The sequence below is a fragment of the Mesoplodon densirostris genome, chromosome X, assembly GCF_025265405.1.
Source record: "Mesoplodon densirostris isolate mMesDen1 chromosome X, mMesDen1 primary haplotype, whole genome shotgun sequence".
NCBI lineage: Eukaryota > Metazoa > Chordata > Mammalia > Artiodactyla > Ziphiidae > Mesoplodon > Mesoplodon densirostris.
This window is the reverse complement of record NC_082681.1, coordinates 50530763-50546421: the sequence shown is the minus strand read 5'-3', so window position 1 is coordinate 50546421 and position 15659 is coordinate 50530763. Positions and strand designations below refer to the sequence as shown.

General features: G+C 41.8%; 1 protein-coding gene across 1 annotated transcript in view; it reads left to right on the top strand.

The window, feature by feature from the left end:
- The window catches only part of LOC132481902 (nuclear RNA export factor 2-like), a 39764-nt gene extending 37740 nt beyond the window's left edge, over window positions 1–2024 (top strand). Inside the window, exons 18-19 of the mRNA XM_060086805.1 lie at window positions 1755–1815; window positions 1951–2024. Coding sequence (XP_059942788.1) covers window positions 1755–1815; window positions 1951–1995 — 106 coding nt within the window. The 3' untranslated portion in view covers window positions 1996–2024. The remainder of the gene's footprint in view (window positions 1–1754; window positions 1816–1950) is intronic.
- The last annotated feature ends 13635 nt before the right edge of the window (window positions 2025–15659 follow it).

Below are 15659 nucleotides of genomic sequence, written 5' to 3'. Positions count from 1 at the left end.
ATCTCGAAAGAGAAGAACAAAGTTAGAAGACTCACACGTCCCAATTTCAAAAGTTGCTACAAAGCCACAGTAATAAAGACTACGTGGTACTGGCCTGTGGACAGTGTATGAATCAGTGGACTAGAACTGAGAGTCCACAGATAAACCCTCACATTTATGGTCAACTGATGATCAACCAGACAGAGTGCTGAAAAAATCTGATGGGAAAATAATATTGATTTCAAAAAATGGTGCTGGGACAAGTGGGTATCTGTGTGCAAACCAAAGAATTTTGACCCCTGACTCCCACACCGTGTACGAACCTAGCCTGAAAATGGATCAAAGATCTAAAAGTAAGAGCTAAGACTATAAAAATCTGGGAAGGAAACACAGGTGTAAGTCTTCACGAATTAGGCAATCATTTCTTACATATGACACCAAAAGCACAAGCAACCAAAGAAAAAAACTAGATAAATTGTTGACTTCATCAAAATTAAAACCTCTTGAGCATCAAAGCACAGTATCAAAAAGGTGAAAAGCCCACCAACAGAATGGGAGGAAATATTTGCATATCACATATCTGGCAAGAATATGTGAAGAACCCTTGCAACTCAACAATAAAAAGGCAAACACCCCAATGTTTTTAAACTGGGGAAAGGCTCTGAATGGACATTTCTCCAAAGAAGACATATAAATGGCCAGGAAGGAAATGAGAAACTTCTCAACATCGTTAGTCATCAAGGAAATGCAAATTGAAACCACAGTGAGTTACCAGGTCACACCCACTAAGATGGCTTTAATTAGTGAAACGAATGATAACAAGCGTTGGTGAGGATGTGGAGACATTGGAATTCTCATGTGTTATGATGGGAATATAAAAGGGAGCAGTGGTTTGGGAAAACATTTTGGCACTTCTCCAAAATGTTAAACACGGAGTTACCATAAGACCCAGTAATCCCACTCCTAAGTATCCTACCAGGAGAAATGAAAACATGTGTACACTCTAAAACTTGTTCAGGAACGTTCATAGCAGCATTATTGATAATAGACGAAAAGTGGAAACAACCCAAATGTCCTGTAGCTGATGAATGGATGAATAAATCTTGGTACATCCATAAAGTAGAATATTATTCAGTCATAAAAAAGAATACTGTTCTGATACACGTCATGACATGGATGAACCTTGAAAACATGATGCTAAGTGAAAGAAGCCAGTCACAAAAAGTCAAATATTGTATGAAATGTCCAGAATCGGCAAATCCACAGGGACCAAAAGCAGATTAGTGGTTGCCAGGGTCTGGGGGATGGGGAGGAATAGGGAGTGATCACGAATGGTTAAGGAGCTTCTTTTTGAGGTGGTAAAATGACTCTGGAATTAGTTGTGGTGGTTGCACAATCATGTGAATGTACGAAAAAGCACTGATTTGTATACTTTAAAGTGGTGTGTGCATTATATCTCAATAAAAGATGCTGGGAGACTTGTACTTTAGAATTTTTCATTTGTTATTTTCTTGAACATCTTTCTTAATCAGTATATATTGAATTCCCTTGTTCTTTAGCCCAGCTCTACTTTTCTGTTTTGAATTCTAGTGGGCATGAATGCTAGTGATAGATGGTTTGCTTTTCACTGGGCCTTTCTTCGTCATTACACATAGTGTTCATACTGGTACATGTGTCCCAGCAAGAAAGTGGCATACATTTAGCGGTGGCATTGCATGGTCAGCGTGACTGTACTGTGGTACTAATGGAGATCACCTGTTGTTCTCCCACTGCAGGTGCCTTCAGGACAACGAATGGAACTGCACCAGAGCTGGTCAGGTCTGCAGTATGCTCAAGGTGAGGTCTGGGAATCAAGTGGGGTAAAGATGAACATTTCTGGGCCTTCAGGGGGGCCAAGAAGGTGGAGGTCAGTGTCCTGGGAATGGAACTTGGGGAGCGGGCTCTTCTGACATTCCGACCCCTTCTCTCCAGACCGAGGACAAGATCCCAGAGGAGGCCTTCAAAGAAATCCCCTAAAAGGAGCCCTTGGATGCCATCCTTGTCTTCATCCACATCATCTTTTATCTCCAGCCGCAGGCCACGTCCATGCCTGGGGTTGGAGGCCTGGCTGACCAAGAATCCAAAGTTACGTTGTAGGCCAGGTAACATAGCCACTTGAAGGGTCGGCTGTCCTGTGTCTTTTCCCCACTCACGATTGCTGTTTGGTTTCATAATAAAGAGTGCTGTTGCAAGCTGTATGTCGTGTGTCCTCCATTGCTCTTCCCTGCCCCAATCACGAGCCAGTAGGTCCAGGCCTGAACGTCCCTGCCTTCCTCCCCGAGGACGAGGCACCTTCTAACACAAATAAGTGGGGTTTTTATACAATTTTTTTCCATTTATAAAACATGAAGATTCTGCACAAAAATGGGATAGCAATGGGACTTAAAGTGCATGCGTCAAAACTCCTTTATGTCCCAGCTAGATGGGTTTACATATATCATGCATCAAGTAGGGAAATTTAAAAATACTTTTAGACAATTGAAAATGGAAACACAGCATACCAAAACCTGTGTGACACAGCAAAAGCAATGATCAGAGGAAAATCTATTAGTCGTTAAGTAAACGCAAATCAAAGCCACAATAGTATGCCACTTCACACCTACTACATTGCCTGTAGCTTTTTTTAAAAAAAGAGACATAACAAGAAGAGCTTTGGTGAGGATGTGGAGAAATTGGAACTTCTGTACATTGTTGGTGGGGATAAAATGGTTTCGCTGCTGTGGAAAACAGTTTGTTGGTTCCTCACAAAATTAAACACAGAAGTACCATATGACCCAGCTACTGCACTCCTAGCTGTATACCCGAAAGAAATGAAAGAGGTGCCAAAACAAATTATTGTACGTGAATGCACACAGCAGCATTACTCATTATATTCAAAAGGTTGAAACAACCCATCTGTCCATCAAGGCATGAGTGGGTAAACAAATTGTAGTACATACACACATTGGGATATGTATTTTTGCAAAGATTGAAATCCTTGTCATACGTGCTCGCAGAAGTTGTCCTTCTATTTCATCAGTGGTCAGATAGTGACTTGACAGAGATTTCCTGAAGGGCCTGGAGCCAAAAAGGAAAGGAAAACAATATTGTCTAGTCTTTGCAGATTGGCTTCTGATCTGGGACACTCCACCGATGCTTAGCCAGGCTGCCTCCAACTCTGCCTTAGCCTTCACCTCCAGCTTTTGAGGAGCCCAAAGGTCAGCCACATGTGCAAGCTTGGCTTCCTGTCAGACCTTTGCTGAGCCTGTGTCCTACCCTGTACATATGCATTGCACTCTGGAATCTCTGCTATGCCCTTCAAAACTCTTATTCCCCCAAGAATTTTCCTCATCACCCTCACCCTTCCCAGGTTTCGGGGGCTCTCTGCTGCTTGCCTTATCTTCTTTCCCTTGCCCCAGGCAGCTATGGGTACGATACGTTTTTAGATGTTTTTGAGAGACACAACCGAGAAAGCCACTCCATGCCTGGGAGGGGCCGTGGGAAACAAAACTCATCCTCTGTGCCATACCCTCAGGGGTCCTCCATAGAGGGCAGAAGGCACAATCACAGTTTTGGGGGAGAACAAGGTCCATATTATGACCCCTGGGACCAGCAAGAAGCACCGTGAATGTGGCTGCCAGTCTCATGGGAGAAGCAAGAGGGAAGAGATATGGGAACATATGTATATATATATAACTGATTCACTTTGTTATAAAGCAGAAACTAACACACCATTGTAAAGCAAGCAATTATACTCCATTAAAGATATTTTTTAAAAAAGGAAACAGATTGGGTTTAAGTGGTAGGTTGCAAAATGCAAGACAGAATATTCCTGACACCGCGTGATACAATGTGAAAAAAAAAAAAACTCAGGGTATAAAACTGTATATTACAGTATGGTCCCTCAGAAGAAGATATTAATGAATGCTTATGGGGATTTTTTGTTGTTTTTCTTGCGCTACGTGAGCCTTTCACTGTTGTGGCCTCTCCCATTGTGGAGCACAGGCTCCAGACATGCAGACTCAGTGTCCATGGCTCACGGGCCCCGCCGATCCGCAGCATGTGGGATCTTGCCGGGCTAAGGCACGAACCCATGTCCCCCGCATCAGCAGGCGGAATCTCAACCACTGCACCAACAGGGAAGCCCTATTTTTTTTTATGTGTAATAATTAACATTAAGAAGTCAAGCCAAAGGAACGCGTGAGAGTGTCAACTATGTTTATAAATGTGTGATTGGAATGCACAATAGTTATTCATTCAGATCTACGCTTTGCTTGTACAAAAGGATGTTTGTGTCTGGGTCAGCGTCTTCCCAGGTGCTTAGGATGAAGCACTATACCTGTTTGCTCCTTACGCAGCATAACAAGGACAATTTATCATTGATAAGCAGATATGAGTATCTCCTCGCTGATTAATAAGCTGCAACACTTTACATGACTCACCCAACTTTTCCTGATGCCCGGTTCCTTACATGTAAAAATCAGGGGTTAGGGATAACCGCCAGCTTAATTAACATATAGAACACGTACCACTCTGCCCAAAGATTCCCAGTTAATCTCCTCTTCTTCCTCTGGTCCCATGCAAACTTTGATCTGATTTCCTTTTCTATATATTAGCTTTTCCTGCTCTAGAATTTCGTATAAATGGAATCACACATCCTGTACTCCTTTGTGTCTGGCTTCTTGAACTTAGCTTTTTTTTTTCTTGAGATCCACCCGTGTTCTTGCCTTTTTATTGCTGGGTAATATACCATTGTATTGATTTGTTTACCTTTCATGTTGTTTTAATGAAGTTTCAGGAGGAAGTGAAACTCCACCCTTGTGTCCAATCAGCCATCTTCCTGGTCAGTGTTCTCTTCTTATACAATGGATATAATTTCAACCTTTACCACTCCTTTATCTCTCTAGGGAAATTCTCTCTTTAGGTCTTTTCCAGGCTTTTCTCTTTTTCCTTTTCCCTCAGTGCCAATCACTCCATGTGTTGTGTTTGCTCTGTCCCTTCCACGCTTACCCTGGGTTGTGACCGTCTCCTGAAGAGAAGACTTCACTGTCGAGTCAGCCCTGGGCTCCTGGGTGCTTGGCTTTAACCCATACCTGGCTCTGGGCTCGTCAGTGGTTTAGCCTTCCTCCCTGACCCTACCACTGGTGGCCCCTGCCTTACCACTCATTCCCTCCCTCCCTCGCTCCCTCCCTCCCTCGCTCCCTCCCTTCCTTCTTTCCTTCCTTGAAGGAGAGCATTCTCCGTTTATTACATGGGAATTCTTATTTCATACTTTCGAGCACAGTTATGTATTTATTATGAATGGAATATTCTATGTATTCATTATTGGACTATTATTATTCCAAAACCACAATTATAAGGTTTTTAAACTAAATATTGTAAAATACTTGCACTCTCATCATTTAAATTGTTTAGGCACTTCTCAACCTTGTTTACACACTAGAGTCACTTGGGAAGATTGAAAAAAATCACTAGCGCCAGCCTACACCCACAACACTTAAAACAGATTTGGGGGTAGACCCAAGCAATCACATTTTTAAAACTCTTCATGTGATTGCAGTGTGCAACCAAGGTTGAAAACCACTATGTTAAAAGGCATCAGCTTTGGGGTTATGCTTGGCAGAAGACCTTAGGAATGCCTGCCACCTCACTTTGCTGACTTTCCACTCAGTGCTCTTTTTGGGGACCTAGTGATTCCATTAGCTTACAGTGGGGATTGGTAAACTGTGGTCCACGAGCCTGTTTCTGTATGACCTGCAAGCTAAGAATGTTTTACATAGTCAAATGGTTAAAAAAAATCCAAAGAAGAATCATATTTCCTGGCATGTGAAAATTACTTGAAATTCACATGTCCCTGTCCATATATAAAGTTTTATTGGAAGAGAGACATGCTGTGTCAGTGGCAGCTTTTGCTCTACAATGCAGATCTGAATAGCACCATCGGAAACTGAAAGGCCTGCAAAGCCTCATATATTTGTCATCTGGCCCTTCCAGGAAAAGTTTTTTGAGCTCTGGCTTAGAGCAATTGTCCTTAAAGCAAATGCACAGTAATAGCAGTAAATGGCTGACGGTCCTTTTGGCTAAGCCTGGGAAGAAAATTTACTGCAGTAACTTGCGACTTCACTGTAGGGTCCTTCCACAGTAGTCCACTCATTCATCGTGTTCTGGGTCAAGTGTGGGAATTGAGTAAGGGACTACCATTTGCCATCATGATAGCTCAAGTCACCAGATCTAGCGCTTGATTTATTAATTTTAATATTCTTATATTTTATTATAAATAAATACTTATTTATATTCTATTTATTTTTACACTGATCAAATGCAACTTTGGAGTATGTTCAGATATTTCAAGATCCAAGGGATCTGTTGATCAATTAGCCACCTTCAAAGATTGCTGTAGGTCAAACCAATGTGACTACCCTTCCAGCCTTGCTGCTTATTAAGGTAAACAGCACTCACCTTGAGGCAGGAGGTTAAGTGCTCCTACTGGGCCTGCAACTCCACAACCACAACATCCCCACTGAAATGAGGGGATCTCCCATCTCATCGGTGGCCTACACAAGTCAGCCACTTCAGAACACTTCGAAGATGAAGATGCCCTCCGCACTAATGTGTTTCTCAGTGCTGTGGGGAAAGGAGCCTCCTCTGAGTCCCTAACAACATCTGTTTGGTGCATGGACACATTGACTTCAAAGGCATTTCATTCAAGTGACCACAGGTGACAACTCCTGCAACTGTTTCACCATTGTGTGCCATGGGACACCAATATTTCATCCTCTAATGTCAGTTGGATCCTTACCGTCGTCAGATGCACCTAAGCCAAATAACTTTTCTCAGATTCCCACTTCCTCCAGGGCTCTTAGCTTGAACCAATTTTGGTGTCAAGGACTCTATCAATCAAAGTTCCCACTTGCCTATGCCAGCTATTCATTCTAATAGCTATTTCATAAAAATAAGATGTTGTTAATAAAATATATTACATAGCTGACAAAAACTCTGTGAGGGCCAGAAAAGCCGGCTTGGATGCTGTGCAGCCAGGGGAAGTCCACTCACGCTTTGGGACTGCTATAGCTGAAACACCACTGCTGCCTGTGTGCTAACTGACATGTATGCATTCCAGGCACTCTGCTGTGACTGCTCCATAAGAACCAGAGACCCCTCCCATCATACACAGCTAATCAAGTCACTGAGCCATACGTGGCTCCCATGTCATTCAGTTACACCTCCAATTCTCAGGATGGTGCATATGCTTGATACAACCGAGATCCCATTTAAAACCGAGCTGTAAGGGGTTCTGCTTAATGTGTACACACACACGCACACACACACACACACAGACACTGGTTTCATGTCTTTAGCTTTTTGTTCACTAAAGAACAGGAAAGCATATGAGTGTTCAGGTATGTCTGAAGAGTTGCCAATGGAATCCGATTCATCGTTGATTTTATAGAACGTTATAACTTTTGCTTCTGTAAATGGTATATTCAAAATGGAAACGGGACTTTGTACTTGTCACAATTATTTTGTGTATATTTGTCTTATACTCAACAAACTTATTAATCTCTATCGTTAATCTTAATTTCCTTAGCCTCTCTTGAATTTGCATGAAGGTAACTGTGTTATCTTGACAGCTTTATTTTCCCTTGTACACATTTATTAATTCACATGTGTATAGATGCATATATACATTCCGGCTCACTGTACTGCCTAGTAGATGTAGTGTGATGCTAAAACAAAATGGTCATGTAAGTCATCTTTGTCTGTCTTCTGATTTTAAAGGGAATGCTTCCAACATTTCGCTATTACGTATGATGTTTGATGCAGTTTACTCTTTTTTAAATAATTGTTGTCAGTCTAAAGAAACATCTTTCAATTTATGACTTGCTGAGAATTCCTGTTATTGTCAGTTTTACTGCTGACTGGTTGTTTCAATTTTTCTAGGCCTTTTTTTACTAAATATTTTTTGATAATCCTCCTTTCCTCCTTCCTTTATTGCACTAACGGGCTAAATTTTCTTCATAGATCTCCTAATGTTAAACCAACGTGGCATGCTTGGAGTTAAACACGACTTTGTCATCCTGTGTTTCCTGTCTTGGCCGTGGCAGGATTTAGCTTGCTATTCATTTATGAATACTTTTTGCATTTGTGTAATTATCTGAGATTGGCTAATAATTTTGCCTTCTCGTGTATTCTTTGTCAAGAATACTTTTAATAATATTAAGATTTTCTCTTTCTTTAGCATGGAAAATCGTGTTTTTCTCTGGGATTTATTTGTTTTCTCTAAAGTTTAAATTTATCAGCATATCTTTTCCATAACACTGTTGTATCTTTTGAATCTTTGCTGAAAGTGTGACAGCTTTTCTCATTTCAGAGTGCCTTCTCCATGCCTTATCTCTAATTTTCTTGAGCCTTGTTGCCAGATGTATCCTTATTTTCTTATCTCTCTAAACTGTTTGCAGCTAGCATTTTGTTGTTGTTGTTGAACTCTGTCATATCTCCTATCAGTTCCGTTAATTTCTGTTCTTATTTTTATTATTTTTCCTTGACAAGAGTGGAAAGACATGAGATTAATTTTTATACATTAAATGATCCATGAACAGGCTTTGCATCTAACTCCAGGTTTTATTTTCTAAGTTTTATGTTTGAATATAATGAACACTCAAATACCCAATCCATTCATCTGTTTGGAGGAGGCCCAAAGCTTTGCAATGCTGCCACTGCCACGACGTCTCTTCAGTTCCACTGTTGGCACATCAGATAATTGAGGAAGAGGGAACTGGAGCACTGAAGTAATAGGCTCTCTACTCTAAGTACAGCTGACCCTGGAACAACAGGGTTTGACCTGCGTGGGTCTGCTTATATGTGCAGTTTTTTCAACAAATATATAAAACAATACACGTGTAGAACATCGTGTACAAGACAGGTATTGAAGTGGATAGCCTATCCTTACACAGGCAGAAGGTGAGGGATATTTAACAAAAAATTAATGACGTGTTTGTTTTCTTACTCTTTTACAACTTTGCTTTCAAAGAATTACATACCCATTCAGTACGTCTCTCTGTCTCTCTGTCTCTCTCTGTCTCTGTCTCTCTCATAATTGGAGAAACTACGCATCAGCCTATCATCACCACAGGTATGTGCTTTTTTTAGTATAACAATGTTTCCATGCTATATTATGCATATGACTGTGATACTGTATGCCATAAAAGTTTTATAATGATTCATTCATTAGCGTATGGTCTAGGCTACCATGAAGCAATGGTTTCCATCACCTAGACAACCATAAGCAATCATATTGCTGCTTCGTCATTATCAATGCACTAATCCCTATACCTCTAAAAAATATGAATTTTTTTTCACAGTATCTTTCTACTTTTGGTGTCTAGCATTAGTATTACATATAACATGTACCATGTTTTGTATCATATAAGACAGTATTGATGTCGGTACTGACGGACAGACGATTCATTTTGTAAGCAGATGATGCAAACTTTCGGTATCAATAAATACAGTACAGTACTGTAAATGTACTTTCTCTTCCTTATGATGTTCTTTATAACATTTTCTTTCCTCTGGCTTACTTTGTTGCAAGAATACACTGTATAACACATATAACACACAAAATATGTGTTAATCCACTGTTTATGTTATCGGGAAGGCTTCCAGTCAAGAGTAGGCTATTAGTAGTTACGTTTTTGGGGGACTCAAAAGTTATCTGCAGAGTTTTGACTGTGCAGGGGGTCGGCGTCCCCAACTCCCGCATTGTTCAAGGGTCAAGAATATATATGTATTTCATTTAAGAGAATAGCATACAATATAGAAAAGAGTATGTAAACAACCTGGACTTTGAAAACATACCTGTCTGGATTCAAATCCTGCTCTGTCCCTTACTGCCCATGTGACTTTACACAAGTACTCAATCTCTCTGCGTTTCAGTTGCATCATGCAGCAGTCAGTGGTCCTGTTTGCCAAGTGTTTCCACTTCTCCCCTGTTCCAGGCCCCTGGCAGAACTGCACTTCTTGCTTTATCCCCTTTGTTTGGGCGGGGCCATAAATGTGACTAGTTCTGGCTAATGGGTTTGAGTGATATGTGAAATAATTCTGGGCCATAACATATGGTTGTTGGTGTGAGACCTCCCTCCAGGCCCAGGGCCCTCTTTCCCTCGGGCACAGCGATCAAAAACTTTCTACATGGTGGCTGCTCTGTCGGGTTCAGTCTCCAGGTCATTCCATTAGGAAGAGATCAGATCTCTGACCTCCAATATCCTGTGATGGACGTGCACTTGCCATGGACATGTAGTGGGAGTGAGGAATAAGCCAGTGAGATTTGGAGATTGTCTATGACCACAGCATAGCTCAGCCTCTCCTGACTCACGTATCTCATCTGCCAACTGAAATAACAACCTCTCAGGATTTTTCTGAGGGTGAAATGACTTAACTTACATGACGAGGTTATCTCAGTGCTTGACACATTATAGGGACTCAAAACATGGCAGCTTTAATTATTACATATTAAAAAAATTGTTTTGGAAAAGTGTGGGATATTTGTATAAAATGAGAGGTATTTTGTCTGCTCATCCTGACAGGTAAGGTGTACTTTGCTTTCCAGAGGGGGGCACTATATTTGTTGCTATAGGTAAGACTGCTTAATGATTTGCACTTATGCACTTCTCTTTGCCACCACGCTATCAAACATATGTTTAGAAATTGAAGTTACCTCTGAAGACTAAAAAGTGAATAGATTTAAGCAGGAGAAAGTCTGGCTGATGTGATAAGATAAACTGCATTTCAGAGCAATAAGTAAATTCTTAAAGAGAAGAAGAAGAGATTCTAATAATTGTAACCATACATTCTCTTGCTCTTAGTAAGCAAAGGCACAAGGTCTTAAGTGGTAGGAAATTTAGTGTGGACAGGTCTTCACAGAATATTTTCTGGAACACTCGTTCTTAAGATGCTCTGTGCAGAAATGTATCATCCCCGCATAAGTTGGGGAAACTATCCCTCCCTTTGACATTCATATTGCATATTACCATATTATCTAAAAAACATCCTATTGTTTTGAAATTCATTTACCTCTAGTCCTGTGTGTTCCACACATGTCTGACGTAGTGTCCAATTTCGTTGGTGCTGTTTTATTGTGGCCCTAGTGTTTTGCAGAACAAGCTTGGAAATGCTGAAGTGAGAGAAAACTAAAGTGGATTATTTAAGCATCATGTAATATAAATTATCACATGTGACAATATTCTTGAGCCATGTAGCAAGAAGTATTTCTACCCCATAAATGTAAACAGAATCTCACTATCTGCTCAACTTGACTCATTCAATACCACATTCATGACAGACCAGGACCCTGCTGCTGAGAGATGACATCCAAGTCCATGAACCCCAGCCACCCTGTCCATGGCCGCCCCACCCACCCAGGCCAGGCCATCCTCCTTCTCCACTTCACTCTCTACCAGAAGCTGCTCCCGTCAGTCCAGGTTCAGGTCGCTCACACCCACAGGCTTTCTCTGCCAGCTGTACAACAGTTAGGCCGTGTCCAGAAGCCCCCTCCCACCCCCCACCTATGTCCAACACTCTCTCTCGGGCCCACGGCTCTTTGCCGGACCTCGGTCTGATGTTGCTTGGGCGCCTCTAAAAACCCAGTTCCCTGAGTAAACTTCTAGTACCGGCGGGGGCAACTCCTACCCGAGTACCACCAACCGTGGCAGGATATTAAAGTTGGTGGAAAGGTTGGGATATGAGCCAGAGTCTCCTCAAAGTGCCCCCTCAGCCAGAGTGACCACCACAGGTCTAAAGGTCTTCTGCACCTATGGGTCTGACTCTTCTGGAGGTTAAGCCAAACTGCAGTTCAGTAGACCCTACCCACTCTTAAATGGCATCCCATCCTGCACGACCATAGGTGATCACATGACGTCGGAGACCACCTGAACCACCGAAATGAGGAGCCCTCAATCTTCACCTGACTGAGGGGGCTGAGTCTCACGTGACCACATGGTGGCACATGACCATAAGGTCCACTAGACCAACAGCGGTCCAGAAGCTGCAGAGTTCACATGAGTGGAAGAACCTTGGGTGCCACGTGTGGTAGGAGCCACACTGTTGCCCATACATGGATCTACAGCATTTAGTAGCCCACAAACTTCACATGATGGATATTGCTGAACTTGGCATGTACCATGCTGGGAAGGGTACCAGACCATAGCATCCACATAACCCTAAGCAGTAGATCACATCAAGGCCTGAGGCTACCACATGCTGGTAGCTAGACAGGGTCACATGAGAGAAGGAGCCATGTGACACACAGGGTTTAGGAGTCCACCATGCTCTAGTGACTTGTAAGGCCGGATCTACCACAGGGCCATGGCGGCAACAGGCCCAAAGATCCCACATGCCCATTGGGTTTAAGAGCCCAGGGTTCTGACTGGACAAGAAGGGCTTGGCCTGTCAGGTAGCTATTGTCCACAGGAGGGCAGCATCCACATGACCCGCACCCTTAGGTACCCACAACGCTCATGTGCCTGGGAGGGCCGAGTCAGCTTTCTGACAGTAGAGTCCAATGACATTAGGGTTCTACTCTATCTGCATGTTTCAGGGGAACATTACCTTCGGGAGAACAGGAGATCTGAGATTGCCCCCATTCCTCATCTCCTCCCTGATATTGGTGCCTCTGAGTGACCTTCTAAGCGGACAAGCTTGGGCTTTACCTACACCCACCCCTCTCTAATGTGTTAATTTTATGTGCTTTTTTCCCGCCGTTAGCACATGAAATTTAACAGGTAACAAATTAACACATAAGGATGAAATAAGTCTTCCCCCAAAACCACTGTCCTAGGCATGCTGTAGAAACTACTGTTAACAGCCTAAGCCGTGGGTACAGGTAAGTGCTGTTGACTTCAGTTTCATGCAGGTCTAAAGGAAATTAAAGCAAGTCTAATGAGTTGTAGTTTTTAATTTTGGAGGAATAGTGTATAGTGATGACTGCAGGCCACAAACCTGAGAAGGATAACTCGTTTAAGACAGGTAACTCTATAGGTTACGTGCTGTTACAGAATTTTACAGATGTGAACACTGAACTCCAGAGTTATTAAATTGATCAGTTGACTAAGAGGTCATGGATATTGCAGGTGGCACACCAAGAGTGGCCCACAGTCCATCTGGCTCCAGGATCTGTGTTCTGCTCAGCCACCAGGGCCCTCACCAGAAGGTAACATTGAGTTCACCCTTACTAATTCACAAAATCTGGGAAATCAGCCCCAGTTACTGAAAAGTTGAGATCATGAGAGGTCTCTTTGGGATGCCACACTAATTACACCCAGTCAAATTTGAGTCTATTTCATGGCCTCTATTTAAATTTTGTGTATAGATATAAATGTATATCTACTATGTGGAATATGTGTATATGAGTGGTTTATGAATTGCTTGATGATAGCTGAAAACATTTCCTTCTTTTAAATAAACCCTGAAAAGGAAGTATCATAAAGTTTGAACTACAACAATTTCAAATGAGTGGAATCTGAATTCATTAGATTTTACAGTGTATATTCTGTCTGTCTCTCCCCAGAAAGAAGAGAGAAAGGAGTAGGAGGATATATATTGTGGGGTTTTTTTAATTGCAAATCCAGGAACACCTATTTTACTGATTTGTGTGGGAAATGGCAGGATCATCAGTATGTCCAAAATAAGTGTGATCTGATCTTTCTGGTTTGCTGGGCTTGGTAAACAATGCTTTATATTGTTCAGATTATTTTTCTAGGTTCCTGCAATGTGGCATGGCTGCATAAATGAGCTGAAGAAAATGCAACAGATCAAATTTTCCACTGTGGTTAAAGTTGAAGTATTTAGAAAAGTCAAGAGAATCTGTGGTTCCAGGCCTACTGAAAAATGTCCTAGTTTGGGGAATAGAATACTAAGAGAAGACAGTTATTCGTGCAGATCACTGTGTCTCATGTAACTGTGGAGAATTTTTTGTTGCACACATAAATTCAGGAGACAAAAAAGGACGTATATCTTTATTTAAAATAGAGCCTATTATGAAACTTTACACTGGATTTAGGAAACATCTCCATGTAGTCATAGGATGGAATCTGACACCAAGACCTGATATAGTTGTTATAATTAGATACAGATGAGCAGATCAACAGTGCAAGATGCAGAACAATTTTATCGAGCCTAACTATGCTCACCTGATGGTGATTCAGGTCAACTTTTTTGACCAAAAGAACAATTGTGGCCTCCTCGTTACCCTCTTAAGTCAGCTTCTGCTCCTGTCAGACCTGATAACTCAAATCAATCCTTCTTTCTCTGAGAGGACGATCAGGAGTTCCTCAGGACCTTTTGAAAACATTTAGTTACATCAGTGGGGCTCTGTCACCACCCTCTACTACATATCGCAGGGGCAGGGAAGAAACTCTATAGTTAAAGATCTGTGTATCTGGGGTCCAGTTTAGGCATTACATTTATCAGGCACTGTGTTTAGGCAGCATGATAATCCATTTCTCTTGCATGTGATTAGCAGGACTTCATGGGAACAAATTTTCCTTCTTTTATCTTTTTTTGCTTTGAGGTGGCCACTTTGGAAGTTGGTGCCAGTGGTTTTAGGAGGAGGAGTGGCTTTATGTAACACAGAGAAGTGGGAAAGGGGAGAAAGAGAACAGTTGTGATGCTGTTTCCCTAAAGGAAAATACTCAAATTCTTCTGGTTCTAACACACTTATGTACAACTGAACTAGATGTCTTATGTGACTTTACTTTCAGAGAGCAAAGTTGACTTACCTAGCAACAGTACACAGGAGATAGCGTCAGATGGGGCTGTATCATTATGGAAATTGCATTCAGAACCTGTTTTTCTTTGTTCCTTTGTGAAATTCGTTAAGATATATGGAAGTAAGTTTACAGTCAGTGTTTTTATTCTTTTTTTAACATCTTTATTAGAGCACAGTTGCTTTACAATGGTGTGCCAGCCTCCACCCTACAACAAAGTGAACCAGCCACATATACACACACCTTCCCATATCTCCTCCCTCTTTTGCCTCCCTCCCTCCCACTCTCACTATCCCACTCCTCCAGGCGTTCACAAAGCAAGGAGCTGATCTCCCTGTGCTATGCGACTGCTTCCCACTAGCTATCTATTTTAGGTTTGGTAGTGTATATATGTCCATGCCACTCTCTCACTTTGTCACAGTTTACCCTTCCCCCTCCCCATATCTTCAAGTACATTCTCTAGTAGGTCTGTGTCTTTATTCCTGTCTTACCACTAGGTCCTTCATGACCTATATTTTTTTTTCTTAGATTCCATATATATGTGTTAGCCGACGGTATTTGTTTTACTCTTTCTGGCTTACTTCACTCTGTGTGACTGATTCTAGGTCCATCCACCTCAAAAGAAGGAAAATGGTTGCAGTTACTGTCCTGTGGCGTAGAGTTGAATATCCCTACCCACCAACCATCACGAAGTAAAATTCAACAGCCCTAAGTTGAATATAATAGGTAGCATAAAGGGCTCATCCTGTAAGGATTACTGTAGTATGGATTAAAGTTAATATTAAATTACAGTTTCTTCCAGGCCAAGGATGGAGACAAGTGAGAAGATAGGGATTCTGTACAGGGTGTTTATTCATGAGCTGTGTCGTTTGTCATGACATGACTGTCCAGTACAATTTG